The 16520-nt window shown below is 36.5% G+C and overlaps 2 protein-coding genes across 2 annotated transcripts in view; both read left to right on the forward strand.

Annotated features, from left to right (window-relative positions):
• The window catches only part of LOC129943504 (serine/threonine-protein kinase D1), a 127556-nt gene extending 111600 nt beyond the window's left edge, over positions 1–15956 (forward strand). The window contains exons 5-9 of the mRNA XM_056053005.1: positions 9355–10423; positions 10811–11019; positions 11377–11722; positions 11806–11988; positions 12288–15956. Coding sequence (XP_055908980.1) covers positions 9355–10423; positions 10811–11019; positions 11377–11722; positions 11806–11988; positions 12288–12481 — 2001 coding nt within the window. The 3' untranslated portion in view covers positions 12482–15956. The remainder of the gene's footprint in view (positions 1–9354; positions 10424–10810; positions 11020–11376; positions 11723–11805; positions 11989–12287) is intronic.
• The window catches only part of LOC129943510 (trafficking protein particle complex subunit 1), a 145877-nt gene that overhangs the window by 25736 nt on the left and 103621 nt on the right, over positions 1–16520 (forward strand). The gene's annotated exons all lie outside the window — the stretch shown is intronic.

Consider the following 16520-nt stretch of genomic DNA (forward strand, 5'->3'; position numbering starts at 1 on the left):
AGATTTGACAGATGTCACCAAAACAAAATAGCCGCTAAGGGGCGCCATGATCTACCCGCGCCAATCTAAAAACCCTGTGTAATCATGCTTTGAAAATGTTCGATGACGCTGAGTTATAATTGTGGTTCTATGCTGTGCACATCCATATCTTCTATTTCTTCCAATTCGGGCCATAAAAAGTTCGTTTTCATCTCAAAAAATAGCGAATACCATTCACAGTAACTGCCTGACAGACCTCTTTTTGGAGAAAATACGGCCGGAAGATGCCGCCAGACCATAAACCATACTAAATAGTCTCTCTTTGTAGGTGCATTGGTTTTTCGACACTTACTCTTGGATTATCATACGTCCAAATGTGAAATTGTGGTTATTGACGAATCGACTGTGCTAAAAATCTGTCTCGTCACAGAAAATGATTTTTCGAAAATTGATCATCTAAACTGTTGCCATTTCTTTCCACCAATCTGACTATTGACGATGCTTGAAAGCTTGAAAGCTTTTGTTTTTGATTCAATTCCAGCTTGTAAGTGTGTCAATGCAAGTCTTTATCCATAATGTTCATCAACGACGAGCGTGAGAGGTTCATTTTTACGATTAATTTGACCGAAAAAGTGCTCAAGAGTTAGAACTTTATATTTATAACACCAGTCTTTCATGTAGCCCTACGGTGTGAAGTTGCATGATCTTAGTGGACAGTTGATATCGCCACCACGCAACGAGAAACTACGAGGCCATATTCGTGGCATGTGGCACCGTCTGGTTGAAACCACATATTCTCCAGGTCTTTTTTTTCAATAGCAGGCAAAGAGAAGTCGGTTATCATATAACCAAATGCTTCGAATCGATAATGGTAGTCGTTGCATCATTGTTCGAAGAAGTATAACGTCCAATTACATCTCCGGACCAAAGAGCGCACCAAACATTGACTTTTTGTGGACGTAATGGCTTCTCTTTAATTAGTTGAGGGTTTTCAGGAAGTAGGTTTAAACAATTTATATATGAATTGTGCCATAGTAAAGCGATCGATTTTCGTAAATGTTATAGACCTTTAACGGATAAAACAAAAATTGGTTTAGCAACTTAGTTTGACATATGTCGAATTCTAGCCCCATACTTTTGAAACCGCAAAATGGATAACCCGTTAGAATTATCCTTTCGTTTTAGATGAATGTTAAATTACATTTGATTTTTATTTTGCATTTTTAAATCTTGGAGGTAATTACAATGGGAAAAAGTAAAGAGTTGTGATCCTCCCACAAGGAAAGCGATTCTTGAGGTTTGGAAGCTTAAAATGTCCTTTAGAGCAATTGCATCTCAAATGAACAGTTCTTTAAAGAAAGTTTTCAATGCAATTAAGCATTTTCAAAACTTCGGGACTGCTGAAAATGTACTTCGTAAAAAACGGGCCCGTAAGACAAGCTGCCAAATAGATCGAGCAATTAGTAGGCTGGCAAAAATTACCCAAAAATAAGCTCCGCAGAGATACAACGCCAACTCACGGTTGCATTCGATGTCCCGATAGGGCCACGCACAATCAGAAGAAGATTGGTGGTAGTTGGGTTGCATGATCATGTTTCTCGGAAACCATTAGTAACCGCAAGGCAACGTAGACTTAGAATAGAGTTCGCAAGATCACACGCCAACTGGACAACAAACGAATGGAGGTACATAGTGTGGAGTGACGAAACTAAAATAAATAGGATCGGCCAAGATGGTGCACGTTATGTCCAAAGGCCAAAAGGAACAGCGTTCCACCCTAAATACGTTTTGCTAATAATTAAGCATGGAGGCGGCTCGATTAACGTTTGGGGTTGTTTCTCGTGGTGTGGAGTTGGCCCAATCCATCGAATCGATGGAACCTTGACAGCCGTTAAATACATTGACATTCTTAAGGAATGCTTAGTGGATTGGGCCGATGAAAACATGCCAGTAATAAGGAAGTTTCAGCAAGACAACGACCCCAAGCACACTGCTGGAATTACGAAACAGTTCTTTAGGGACCAATCGATAACATTTCTGGAATGGGAAAACCTACATCCGATAGAGCATCTTGGGGCAGATGTTAAAAGAGCTCTCAAAAATAATTCCAACAATGATGTTCTTTCAAAGGTTATAAAGATAATAATAAGCTATACCCGTAGAGCAGTGCAGTCGGCTTATTTCATCAATGGAACGAAGATACTGCTTTAAAAGTGAATTTAATGTTTCTAATTAGTTGTCCACAGCTGTAAATATATGTTAATATGTGCATATCCTATGTTAGAATAAAAAATATTAAATTAAATTTTCTTGGAGGAGATTTTAGGAAATAATTAGTGAAGAGTGAAGGAGAAAATACTCGAAGCAACAATTATAATATGGCCTTGACTCAAATGGAAAACTGAATGTTTGAATGAATTTCTTATTTATAGCTTTTACAGCAAATGGAAGGATTTTTAAGAATTAATGTTTATTTAAAAATATTTTTAAATATTTATGTATTTATGACAACATGAGCATATTATATAAAACATAGAATTAAAAGGAAATGTTCGGAATCAAGATTCAAGATTATAATTAGGGAGGCAGGTAGATGTTGAAAAAACATGCAGCATATTGATTTTTTTTTTGTTAAAAAATAGGTTTGATTCCCATGGACTCTACTGCAAGGATTCATAAATTTAATTTCATCAATTTGCGACTTAAGAAAAATTTATAATGTTAAATAAAACACAACAGACGTCATCTCCACGAAATATGAAGTTATCCTTGAATAATTTATGCTGATACTTTGTAAAGTGTTTTTCACTAAGAAATTTCATTTTGAATAAGCCACTATTAGAATAGCTGTCATCTTTTGACATTTGTCAAGAGTTCAAGTTTAAGTTCAATTGATTTTTATTTCTTAATTTATAATTACAATTTTTTCAAAAGGTTAGCTAAAAAAATCTCGTAAGCTTTGGACATTGCCGTCTGCCCGGTTGGCAATCATTTTCAAACAAGTTTCTGAATTTTAGATTTAAATTTTGAAAAACATACAAAAGGATTCAAATTTTTTGAAAGAAAAAAAAAAAGGTTTCATTATGCATTTGCTTACTTGCATTCTGTAACCTATAGCTTTTTTATAAAAATGATATAAATAGATCAATTATATTTCGCTCGCAGTTAAGAAGCGCTTAACATCAACACGGATCTCATTTCCGTCAACAAAGGTCCTTTTCAAATCTTTTAATATGGGACGTTTTACTCGGTAGATCTTCACGATGCGGCATAAAGTTCAATCACACTAGTTCGAAAACAGCAGTTATTAACTTCCCATAGCAAGTTATTGGAATGGGACCGATTTGTCAAATTGAAAATGTTGACATTTTTCTACGTTTCAAGGGCCCTAGAGTCGAATTAAAGATTTTTAGAGAGATGTCTGTTCGTGCGTGTGTACGTACGACGTTTTCGACGTTGTCCATAGCTCAAGAACAAGAAGAGATATCGACTTCAAATAACTTTTGTTATAAAGATAAAAATGAAGAAAGATGCAGAAAGATGCAGAAAGGGCCTTCAAGAAAATTGCGTGGGTGTTTTTTTACCATAGCAGTTTAAAAAAAGGTGAACATTTTCCTTAACGCTAAATATCTCACGAACCAATGACGCTTGAGACTTGAATTGAATTTTATATTATATATTCTAACGTGATACCAAACCAGTATATTTTGGACAAAAAAAATCCAATAAACGGGTTTTCTTATAAATCAAAAAAAAACTGAAAACAAAATATTTTATCTCCAAAACAAAAATAAAGTTTTTAACATGTTGTGAAATTTTGAGAAAAATCGAATTGACACTTTTTTTTTTAATTTCGACTCAAATATCTTTTCAAAAACTTGAGATTATGGCTTCAGCATTTTAAACTTTTAGGCCAGATACGATAGATAGACAAAATGGGGTGGCGCAACAGTCCGTTGTGAACCAGGGCCTAGTGACTTACAACTCTCAACCATTCCTGTGTGCGAGTACTGTTGTCAGGAATGGAAGGGACCTACAATTTAAGGCCGAATCCGAACGGCTAGTTTGAGAAAGCACTTTTTCATGACAAGAATTACTCTTGAAGGATTTGTCAATTCCTCGCAAGAGGCAGTACCCGCGAAATTATTTTTTTTTTTTTTAATTAAGCTGGCACAGGCAGGGATTGAACCCAAGACCCCTTGCATGACAGTCCAACGCACTAACCATCATGCCACGGGTACTGCACGATAGATAGACGGGATAGGAAGTTATCAGTCTGGGTCGCATCCCAGCCTCTTTTTTTTAAATTGAGATCCATCTTTAAAAAAATTTCTTTCTTTATGAACAGAAGAAGCTGCTTGAGCTATACATTTGAGTCTAGCGAAGAGATGATGTCCATTCGCTCTACATGACCTAGCCATCTAAGCCGTTGGACTTTCGCTGTACAGCCAGTACAGTTCGTCGTTATATCTTCTCCTCCATTCTCCATCTATGCGTACCGGACCAAAAATCACCCGAACAATTTTTCTTTCGAAGCATCCTAAGACGCTCTCATCTTTCTTTGACAGGGTCCAGGCCTAAGCGCCATTAATGGAAACCGGGATGATGAGTGTCTTATAGATGGTGATTTCAGCACTGGTGTCGTTGTCTATGTTAATAGCGGTTTCTAGGTAGACAAAGTCCTTAACTGTCTCAAAGTTAAGTTCAATGTCCTTTTCTGATGACAGCATATACTTGGTCTTGCCCTCATTGACCACTAAACCCATCTTCTTCGCTTCCGTCGCAATGCTCAAAAAAGCTCCACTGACATCACGCTTTGATCTTCCAATTATGTCAATATCATCTGCGTATCCGAGTAATTGGATGGACCTTTGGAAGATTGTGCCTCTAGTGTTGACGGTTGAGTTTTGTACAGTTCTTTCCAAAACGATGTTGAAGAAGTCGCATGACAGTGCATCGCCTTGTTCAAAACCTTTTTTGACATCAAATGAATCGGTAAGATCTTTTCCGATCTTGATAGAGCAGCGTGCATTCTCCATCGTCATTCTGCACAAACGGATAAGTTTGACAGGGATGCCAAAACTAGACATTGGTCGATAGAGCTCTTCCCTATAGATGCTGTCATATGCGGCTTTAAAATCGATAAAGAGATGGTGGGTATCGATTTGAAGCTTCTGGGTTTTTTCCAAGATCTGCCGTAATGTGAATATTTGGTCGATAGTGGACTTTCCTGGTCTGAAGCCACACTGATAAGGACCTATCAAGTTGTTGACGAACGGCTTCAGACGTTCACATAATACGGCAGAGAGGATCTTATATGCAATGTTAAAGAGACTAATGCCTCTGTAGATGGCGCAGTTAAGAGGGTCTCCTTTCTTATGTATCCAGCACACTATGCTGAGATTCCACTCATCGGGCATCCATTCTTCCGACCATATTTTACAGATGAGTTGGTGCATGCTCCGTACCAAGTTATCGCCTGCTGCTTTGAATAATTCGTCAGCGATGCCGTCAGCTCCAGCAGCTTTGTTTGACTTAAGTTTAGATATAGCTATCTTCACTTCGTCAAGGTCGGGTAGGCGGAATTGTTGATCTGCGTCGCCGAGGTTCAGTGGTTCTATCTCCCTTATTCGGTTCGTCATCGCCGTTATATAATTTGGAGAAGTGATCTTTCCATATTCTCACCGTCGACTGCGGTTCTAAACGGTGATTTTTTAAGAGCTTGAGAACTTTTTTTTAAAAAAAAATGCATAAAATTTGCAAAATCTCATCGATTCTTTATTTGAAACGTTAGATTGGTCCAGAAATTTACTTTTTGAAGATAATTTCATTTAAATGTTGACCGCGGCTGCGTCTTAGGTGGTCCATTTGGAAAGTCCAATTTTGGGTAACTTTTTCGAGCATTTCGGCCGGAATAGCCCGAATTTCTTCGGAAATGTTGTCTTCCAAAGCTAGAATAGTTGCTGGCTTATTTGTGTAGACTTTAGACTTGACGTAGCCCCACAAAAAATAGTCTGAAGGCGTCAAATCGCATGATCTTGGTGGCCAACTTACCGGTCCATTCCTTGAGATGAATTGTTCTCCGAAGTTTTCCCTCAAAATGGCCATAGAATCGCGAGCTGTGTGGCATGTAGCGCCATCTTGTTGAAACCACATGTCAACCAAGTTCAGTTCTTCCATTTTTGGCAACAAAAAGTTTGTTAGCATTGAACGATAGCGATCGCCATTCACCGTAACGTTGCGTCCAACAGCATCTTTGAAAAAATACGGTCCAATGATTCCACCAGCGTACAAACCACACCAAATAGTGCATTTTTCGGGATGCATGGGCAGTTCTTGAACGGCTTCTGGTTGCTCTTCACTCCAAATGCGGCAATTTTGCTTATTTACGTAGCCATTCAACCAGAAATGAGCCTCATCGCTGAACAAAATTTGTCGATAAAAAAGCGGAGTTTCTGCCAACTTTTCTAGGGCCCATTCACTGAAAATTCGACGTTGTGGCAGATCGTTCGGCTTCAGTTCTTGCACGAGCTGTATTTTATACGGTTTTACACCAAGATCTTTGCGTAAAATCTTCCATGTGGTCGAATAACACAAACCCAATTGCTGCGAACGGCGACGAATCGACATTTCACGGTCTTCAGCAACACTCTCAGAAACAGACGCAATATTCTCTTCTGTACGCACTGTACGCATTCGTGTGGTTGGTTTAATGTCCAATAAAGTAAACTGAGTGCGAAACTTGGTCACAATCGCATTAATTGTTTGCTCACTTGATCGATTATGTAGACCATAAATCGGACGTAAAGCGCGAAACACATTTCGAACCGAACACTGATTTTGGTAATAAAATTCAATGATTTGCAAGCGTTGCTCGTTAGCAAGTCTATTCATGATGAAATGTCAAAGCATACTGAGCATCTTTCTCTTTGACACCATGTCTGAAATCCCGCGTGATCTGTCAAATACTAATGCATGGAAATCCTAACCTCAAAAAAATCACCCTTTACTACGATGTTCCCCTGATCGTCTTTGCAGGCTTCGGTTCGTTGGGAGGTGTTTTTTTCCCTTTTCTTAAAATTTACGAACCTCATTCCTGTTGTGTTTTTCATCTAAGAAGCCGGTGTTCCTCTCTCCTCTCACGAGCAGCTCTAGTCCTTTTATGCAGCGCCATTTTGTATGTCTCTTGTTTCACTGCGTGCGCTTGCCAGCATTCGTCGTCAAACCAGGGGTTTCGCTATGGTGGCCGTGTGAAACCTAGCACTTCAGAGGCGGCATCTCTGATGTCTGCAAGGCAATGTTGCCACTGGTTTTCAATGCTTAATGCAGGCAGCATAGGACTCCTTAAGAGGTTATTAGAGACTCGATCGTAAAAGAACATGGCAGTCTCTTGCGATTGTAGCCGTCTAACGTCGAATCTTCTCACAGTACTTCCTTGTAGCCTCTCGGAATGTTCGAATATCCTGTATACTGGAGAAGTGTTGTGCGTCGAACGCAATGTGGTCAATCTGGTTGACGGTTGATTGAACAGGAGATTTCCATGTCCCCTTGTGGATATTAAGATGGGTGAACTGCGTACTAGCTACCAGAACGTCTCGCCCGCAGCGAAATCGACCAGCCTGAATCCGCTGTATCTCCCGATTATGCCACCAAAGCTGTCTTCTCTTCCTAGCTTGGCATTAAAATCTCCTAAGACAATTTTTATGTCATAGCCAGGGCACTGCTCATATGTCTTGCTCAAGAGCTCGAAGAATATGTCTTTGGTGTCTTCATCTTTCTCCTCTGTTGGGACATGCGGACATATTAGGCTTATATTGGCGAATTTAGCCTTGATGCAGATTGTCGTGATGCGCTCGCTCACACTGTTGAAACTCAAGACTTTTTGCCTGTCTCTAAGTGGTTAGATTAAAAATGTCTTACATAAATCCTAAAGAAATGTTGAGACGTTGATGATAATACGGTCTTAAACAGAAAAGGACAATGTGGTATAAAAGTATTTTTTTAATTGGGGTCAACATTTTTGATGTTATATCTGTAAAACAAAATTTATTTGAAGTCGAATTCTTAACTGGTTCTTGAGATATGGCCCACGGAAAAAGGTATCGTGAACGTACGAATAGACATGTCTTTAACCTTTGATTGATATTAAAGAGATTCTTAAATGTCCCGATAAATGTCAACAACGATTACAATAACTTTCTATATAAAGTTTAAAGTTTAATTTTTAATTTGAAATCAGCGTAATTAAATCCAAAACGTATTTTTTAAAAACCTTTAAATTCAAAGTTTCTCAAAATTTTATACTGAGTCAAATGAATAAATCCGATGTTTAAGAAAATTATAAGGCGAGAAATCTTTATTGGTTTTAATTGATTTTTAGTGATGACCTCGACGACCTGATGAGCGCGAAATAAAATAAAATTTGTAAATAACACAAAGTAATTTTAAGTGGCCACCATAAAATAAAGCAGCCCCACAGAGAGTTAAGTTTTTGCAAAAGTCACAAATTAACTGATTTAAGGGTAAAACCTTATTAGCCAGCTGTCAAAAAATGTATTGATCATGTGCTGTTTGTACAAAATTTCGAACACGAGATTTTAATCAAACATGACATAACGATGGTAGAGAAGTCGAAAAAAGTGGGTCCTCCGATTTCGCCCGTCTGTCTGTCTATGTGTTCTCGACCCTACATCCCAAGCGATTGGGTCGATTAAGTTTCATTTTGGAAATTAAGGTTTTAAACAAGTTCAAGTTCGAAGAAACGTTGCTCCAGAACGGTACCCTCCGTAATTTTGTTTTCAATAATGTTTCTTTAAGCTCAAGCTCTCGTATTGTCTAAATAATATTTGAAAGTCAAAAATATCAAACAAATAAAATGTGTACTTCTTGTCATAAAAACTGCTTTCTCAAATAGGTAAGTCGTTCGGATTTGGCATAAAACTTTAGGTCCCCTCCATCTTTGACAACTTTACTCGCACACAGGAATGGTTGAGAAGTGAACGTCACTAGGCCCTTGTTCTCAACGTACTGTTGCGCCACCTAATTTATTTGATTTGTAGGTTAAGCGTTTAAAAAAAAATCACTTAAGTTTGTTGAGACCCTCTTGCAACTTTCTCAAAAGTAAATTCGAAAATTGTGTGACATTTCTAAATGACATTGCTTACACTAACGTTCTACATTTCTGATTATCTTCTCCAAGTTTGGAGACAGCCAGTCAGACTTCTGTACTTTATTCAGCTGGAAGGTTTTTCTTCTCAGTGCCTGTCTCCTCTTGTGTTATCGTCCAAAGTTTTTACTTTTGAATAAGTTAATGTGGCTGTTTCTAGCCTTCATTGATTAATCAAATAATCGTATTCTTTTCTATATTTATTTTAGAATATCCCAAACAACAAACGGCACAATCGATCCCCCTCGAACAGTAGCAGTGGTGGCCGCTCAACAACAGTTGTTGGCAACACCTTCTACCACGGTCATTCGTACCAGGATAAAATTCGCATTCCTCACACTTTTATGGTGCACACCTATGGCATCCCCACTGTGTGTCAATATTGCAAAAAACTCCTACGAGGATTATTCAAACAAGGTCTCCAATGCAAGGATTGTCAATATAATGCCCATAAGAAATGCATGGACAAAGTGCCACAAGACTGCACGGGTGAGGGCCTTCAACCCAATTTACCCGCAGAGTTCAACGAAAGCAACAACGCACCGTCGTCGGCCGGGGGCAGGGAAGGTGACATGTTCTTCCGCGATGAATTCGACGACAGTGATTTCGACGACAATCCGACAACAGACTTCAGTAGGAATTCCTATAATATAAGAAGACAACGAAATAACAATACTCAGGCACCTGAGTTAAATGGCTACAATGTTGGATCACCAGCCTCGGATTCAGGTGGAGGTGGTGGTGGAGGAGGAGGCAGTGGAGGGAGTGGGATGGGCGGTGTTGGTGGCGAACCTAGAGATCCTGCCCTCAAAGACGCCCACTCCGAATCCAGTTCGTCGTCATCGCCAAGTGCCAATATTCCATTGATGCGAATAGTACAATCAGTTAAGCACACAAAGAAACGTGGAGGTCAGGCCATCAAAGAGGGCTGGTTGGTGCACTTTACCAATTTAGATAAAACAGTGAAGCGATACTTTTGGCGTTTGGAAGCGAAAACAATCACCCTTTTCATATCGGAACAGGGAAGTAAATATCACAAGGAAATTCCGGTGAATGAAATTCTCTCGATTGACGGCAATCGAAGTGTCAACAGTGACCGGAACTATTGTTTCGAAATAAGAACGGCAAATGTAGATTATTTTGTTGGGCAGGATCCGTTGGTTGGGTGTCAAAATGAACCAGTCCGACTGCCACCTGTTGACAGTGGTATTGGAACAGATGTGGCCAAGAGTTGGGAAACAGCTCTCAAGCAAGCTTTGGTACATGTTTCAAATACACGTAAGTAGAAATCCATCAATCACAATTGACGTAACGTCTAACTTATATGAAAACTCAAAACGTCAAGAGATGTGTTCAGAAAAATGCATTTCATTTGACAAAGATGCCAACTCATTTTTTTTTAGTTTTTGACAGATCGAATTCTCTCATATTATATGACCTGTTTTGATTCGAAAGAAAAGATATAAAAATGGAGAGGATTTTGTTTAGAAACTCAAATAGAAAATATAATTTATTTTTCTGAACACACCTTAAATTTCAATTTGAATTTTTGACATTAAACCACTCTGACATCGTGAAAATTCTCTCTATAGTGGTTTTATGTCATGACTAGGAAATTTCTTTATTAAATATGATTTTGTCTATTTTCTATATTATTTTTATTAGAGTGCTGTGAATCTGAAGAGAATGTCCAAGACATGGGCCAATTGTATCAAATCTTTCCTGACGAAGTTCTTGGATCAGGCCAATTTGGTGTGGTCTATGGTGGAGTTCATAAAAAAACACGAAGAGAGGTGGCAATTAAAGTTATTGACAAGCTTCGGTTTCCCACCAAACAAGAAGCACAACTTAAAAATGAAGTTGCTATCCTCCAGGTATGTTAAAATTGACAGTTCTAAACAAAAAAAAACTTTGAATTTATATTTCGATGAACTGTCAAATTTGAACGGCATATGTCTTTCTGATGCAAATGACTTTTGAAATAAAAATGTCAAAATGGCGGGATGTCAGAGGAGGATTTGACAGTTCCTTTAAGACAGTTCACAAATCTTAGGGGTAGTTTTCAGTAATGATGGAGACCAAACATTAAGATGTTTCTCAGTTGATATTGAATATATGGATGACTTTATGAACTGTTAAAATAAAATCCTGATTCCACACTGAAAAACTAGTCCTTAAAAGTTTTTGTAACGCCTTTTTACACAAAAATTTAATCCGTTATTTATTTTCAGAACATATCACACTGTGGTGTTGTGAATCTTGAAAGAATGTTCGAAACTCCCGAAAGAATATTTGTTGTTATGGAAAAACTAAAAGGCGACATGTTGGAAATGATTTTATCAAGTGAACGTGGTCGACTTTCTGAACGTGTTACAAAATTCCTCATCACACAAATTCTTATAGCATTGAAGCATTTGCATAGTAAAAATATTGTCCATTGTGATCTGAAGCCAGAAAATGTTCTTCTATCATCGGATGCTGAATTTCCACAAGTGAAACTTTGTGATTTTGGTTATGCAAGAATTATTGGTGAGAAATCATTTAGGCGATCTGTTGTTGGTACACCTGCTTATTTAGGTAAATGAAATGACATAATGTATATTTGTTTTTAATTACTTCATAAGTAAAATAAATAATTTTGATCTTATTTTTAAATTTAGCTCCCGAAGTTCTTCGGAATAAAGGATATAATCGGTCTTTGGACATGTGGAGTGTAGGTGTAATAATTTATGTGAGTCTAAGTGGAACTTTTCCATTTAATGAGGAAGAAGATATTAATGATCAAATCCAAAATGCTGCATTCATGTACCCACCTAATCCCTGGAAGGAGATCTCATCAAATGGTATGTTAGGTCTTGTAAATTGGCAACTCTGTTTTTAGTGACAGTTAATTTGACAGCTAACACTTTATCTGTCCAAATAAACTAGGTATGTTCCCTTACTCTGTTTGATTTGTGTTTCTAAAATTTGCTTTAAATTTGAAAGTGCGATTGAATTAAGTTCACTTGATCTTGGACTAAAGGGCACAGACATCTGAGTAAAAGAACAGATCTATTTTATTTATTTTACATGTCATTTTATTTATAAATTTTAAGATAACGGTAATACTTTTGGACTTATAAGGAATTTTCTTTATTTCTAGCAATCGATTTGATTAATAATCTCCTGCAAGTCAAACAACGCAAACGATATACTGTAGACAAAAGTCTGCAACACTATTGGCTTCAAGACAAGCAAACCTATCATGATTTGCGTTGTCTGGAAACTCAAGTTGGGCCACGTTATTTAACTCACGAAGCCGATGACATTAGATGGGCTAGCAGCGGTGACCTTTGACCTGAGCCGTCGCCCTGACATCAAAGAATGGAAACCTGTAGCTGTAGCAGCTTGCCGGGAACACCAAAATACGAGGCGATCAGTGATAAAGCCCTCAAATGGGTGCGAGGGCGTCTCTGTCGTCATGTTAAATAATTTTAAATAAAACAAAATTAAAAACAAACAAACCTAATCGAACAAAATGACACTCAAATAATCTTATACGTTGTAGTTATACTTTATTCTATAAGCTTTTTTTATTTAAATTATTAATTCTTTTTAATTTACTCCTCGTCTCCTTCCGATATAAGATTTATAGACAACAAATAAAAATCTCTTTTCAATGTTTTAATGAATTATTAATATTTTTCCAACTGCAAATGAAAATACAACAAAATATATATAAAAATGTTAAAAATGGCTTAATGTTTAAAAAAATACGCGCTTAGAAATCTAATAGCGGATGCTTTTCTTATACAAAATAAAATTTTAAAACAACAAACAAAAATCTTTATACATAAATTTATTAACAGCCCTTATGTGTTTTTCCATTTGTGATTGATTTAATTTTTTGATCTAAACATTTTAAATTGGCTTTAAAACAAAAGTTTTGAAGCCCAATTTCTTGTACAGCGAAACGAAAGAACGAAAGTTTGACGAATTTTCCAGGCTGTCTATGCAATTATTAACTAGGATAGAATTTTTCTTCAAAGGGTGTTTTGTTTAGAGTTCTAAATGTGACAGTCAATTTGACAGTTCTTTCCTGTTTTGGGTTTAAGCTAAGTTTACACGATTGATATATCTTAAAATGTTAGCAATGTCTATATGAAGTTTAAAGGTTGGACCAAATACAAGTTTAATTTGGAAAAATGCACTAAAATTTAAAAAACAATAACAATATAAATAATGTCTGTCCCATGTTATGGCAGTTACGCATTCTGTCAAGATTTTCGAATTCCCTGTTGGTATTTTCGAAGTAAGGAAAAAGTCGAAAGCCGAAAGTCGAAAAATCGCGGTTTCGAGGCGGTCAATTGACATCGCACGAGCAGACTGATACGCGATATGGGAATTGGAAATAATGTCGGTTAATGGTCCGTTTATACTAACGCGCTTTTTAGCATGAACGTCAACAATACAATACACGTCGTCGTCGTCAAAAAAGATAAATTTTTGTTTAAAAATCGTTATTCAATTTAAACTGTTCTAAAGATTTAAGTGGGTGTACAAATGCACCTTGTGCAAAGTTCTAACAGACCTTGAATTGGTTGCGTTAAAAGCACTGACGCAAATTTTAAACAACCTTTTGTTAAGGGCCTAACAATTTACTAGTTAGCAATATGCTAAAAAGTTAGCAATTTTCTAGGGGAGTCCAAAATCTTAAACCTCTGCTTTTGCTAATTGCCATTTATTAAAAAACGAGCATTCAAGAGTGTTTAAAAAGTGACAGTTCGTAAAAAGAAACAAAGCAACTAGGCTTAAACGGACCAATCACTGCTCTTATAAGAATGATTTTACAGAATTTTAGCAAATTGCTAAAATTGTTAAGAAATAGTAAGAAGTTAAAATTCTTTAAAATTAGGTAAATCACTTTTTTAGCCTAGTAAACTGTTAAAAATTTAATAACCCTTTTAAAACTGTACGCTATTGTTTTTAATTTAGAAATAAATTATTATTATACTGATTTTCTGTCAAAATTCGAACATAAAAAAGTGTCAAAATAACCAAAAGGGCTGAGATTTTAAGCAGATTACAAAATCTGATGAATGGGGAAACGTCATGCGGTGGAAGCCAAATGTCAATTTTGCAATTTGTATTATAGCAGAAATGTCAGAAACATAATCCAAATTGGCTGCGTTCCATCTCAGACAGGTAAGGTATCCGGATACCTCTTTGTTTGTGTTTTAGGTGTAAAATAACAGCTGATTAAAAACAGCTGAGATGTCAAAAAAGGAATCTAAACGTATCCAAGAATGTTTGGGGTATGCACATGGGAACAGAACAGCTAATTCAACATATTGTTGAATTTCAGGAAACTTGAAAATTGATTGCTTTTTGTATTTGTTGATAAACGAAAAGATACAAAATGTTAAGTTGTATTTGAGGATGTTCTGCACATAATAGACGATGAAGAAGCTATTTGCCTCCGAAACTCCTGGAATATAGCCTCCAGATTTTTCTCGAAATGACTATTTCGGAAAATAATATTTTCAGACTTAACACTTTGATTAAGTGATATTAATTTTACTTGAGAAATATTGTTGTAATTTTGAACAGTTGGCCATTTAATATACTCTCCGAGCAATGAACATACCACTTGGAGAATTTCGCTGAATGCAAAATGAGCAGAACTCTTAGCTAAATTGAACCTGTCTCCAACTGATAAGAAACTTTCGTAAATCGTTTAAAACTAGAGATTTCGGAAGTAAATTACTATTAATCATATAGAATTCCAATAGAGCTAAGAGAAACTTTAACATAGATTACAGATTAAGGATATCTCTTATTTATTAGATTGTTACGCACCTATCAATTCATCATCATCCGCGAATCATTTGAATTATCCATTACATGTTTTATCTTACAAAAATTTTGACTTCGAAGCTTAAAAGTATCTTTACTTTTTGTGAACAGCTGAAAGTTGTTTTTATTTTTTGATAGCTATCTCAAAACAGCTATCCAACTCGTTCAACAAGGTATCTAAAAATCCACTTATCCAAGATACTCTATCCAACACGAGATTGAACGCAGCCATTCATTCGCGGAAGTCAAGTGTCAATTTTACCATAGAAGAAATGTCAAAAATGAACTTTGAATTTATTGGAAACTCTTTCATCTGATTCTGCAATTACAAAAACATTTGACGGAAATGTAGGCTATTTCGACGCATACTTACTACGAGTAATTTAAATTGACAGCTTAAAACATTGGGGAGGAAACCTGCATTTTGATTTATTGTGTTCTTTCTGTTTTTCTTAGGAATCTAAACATAAAAAGTTGATAAGAGTCCCAGATCTCAAAAACTACACCCCAAATTTAAAACTGACAATTTTAAAATTGTTGTCAAAAATTTCAATCGTTTTACAAGAAATATAGCAGTTTTTTGCCAAATATTTGTGTGTCAAATAAAATTTACACTTGTATGTAAATTAGGTATATTTGAATATGCTAACATTATATCAACATTCTACTTACCTCTTAACGTCTTAGCTTTTAACTGAAAAGTTTATAACTTAAGTAAAATGAAAAACGAAAGTATTTTTTAAAACTTTTCTATGCTGCAAATACAGTTTGTAATGAAAGAAATAATAAAATTGTACCTATTTACCCTATGCCTATGTAATCAATGATAAATAGATATATTTACATCATCTTTGTTTTTCTTAAAAAAAGATTAAACCTACGAAATGTTTATTAAATGACCACAATTATAAAATTAAAAACAACCTTCTTTAGATTCTATTTATTTTTTATTAAATAAATGTAAATCAAACTGAAACTGTGTAACTTATTTTCCTTAACGCCGCTGTTTTTGGCCCCAAAGCTTTTAGTTTGTTGGCGAGAATAAGAAAAATGCAATAAATGATTACATACTGAATATAAAGGGCGTTTTTTTAGAGAGAGGGGGGAGAGTTGTTTCCACTAAGGCACTGTTCCATATGCAAATGGCAGTGGAGAAATTCCCAAGATGGAATCAACGGTGGCGTCTATAGTTCCAGTAAGGTTGAACTACTTAGTGAACACCTTATAGGGCTCTTTCGACATATTTGGAGCCCAGGCCTATAAGGAGCGGTTTTAACCGGCTAACCATCCTTGGAGTTATACTTAGGATCTGGCCCTACGGACGGATTTACTGTTGACAACCAACGCAAACGAATTAAGGACAACGAACTTCGGATATGCACGTGGAATGTTAGTTCCCTTAATAAGCGAAAGCCCAAGGCCGCTATAAAGCAGATATCACCGCCATCCAGGAAATACAATGGGGTAGGCCGGGCAAAAAGAGGAACTGCGATATTTACTATGGTGACTGCTACCACAAAAACCAACAGCGCTTATTTGG

Source organism: Eupeodes corollae, chromosome 1 (assembly GCF_945859685.1).
Source record: "Eupeodes corollae chromosome 1, idEupCoro1.1, whole genome shotgun sequence".
NCBI lineage: Eukaryota > Metazoa > Arthropoda > Insecta > Diptera > Syrphidae > Eupeodes > Eupeodes corollae.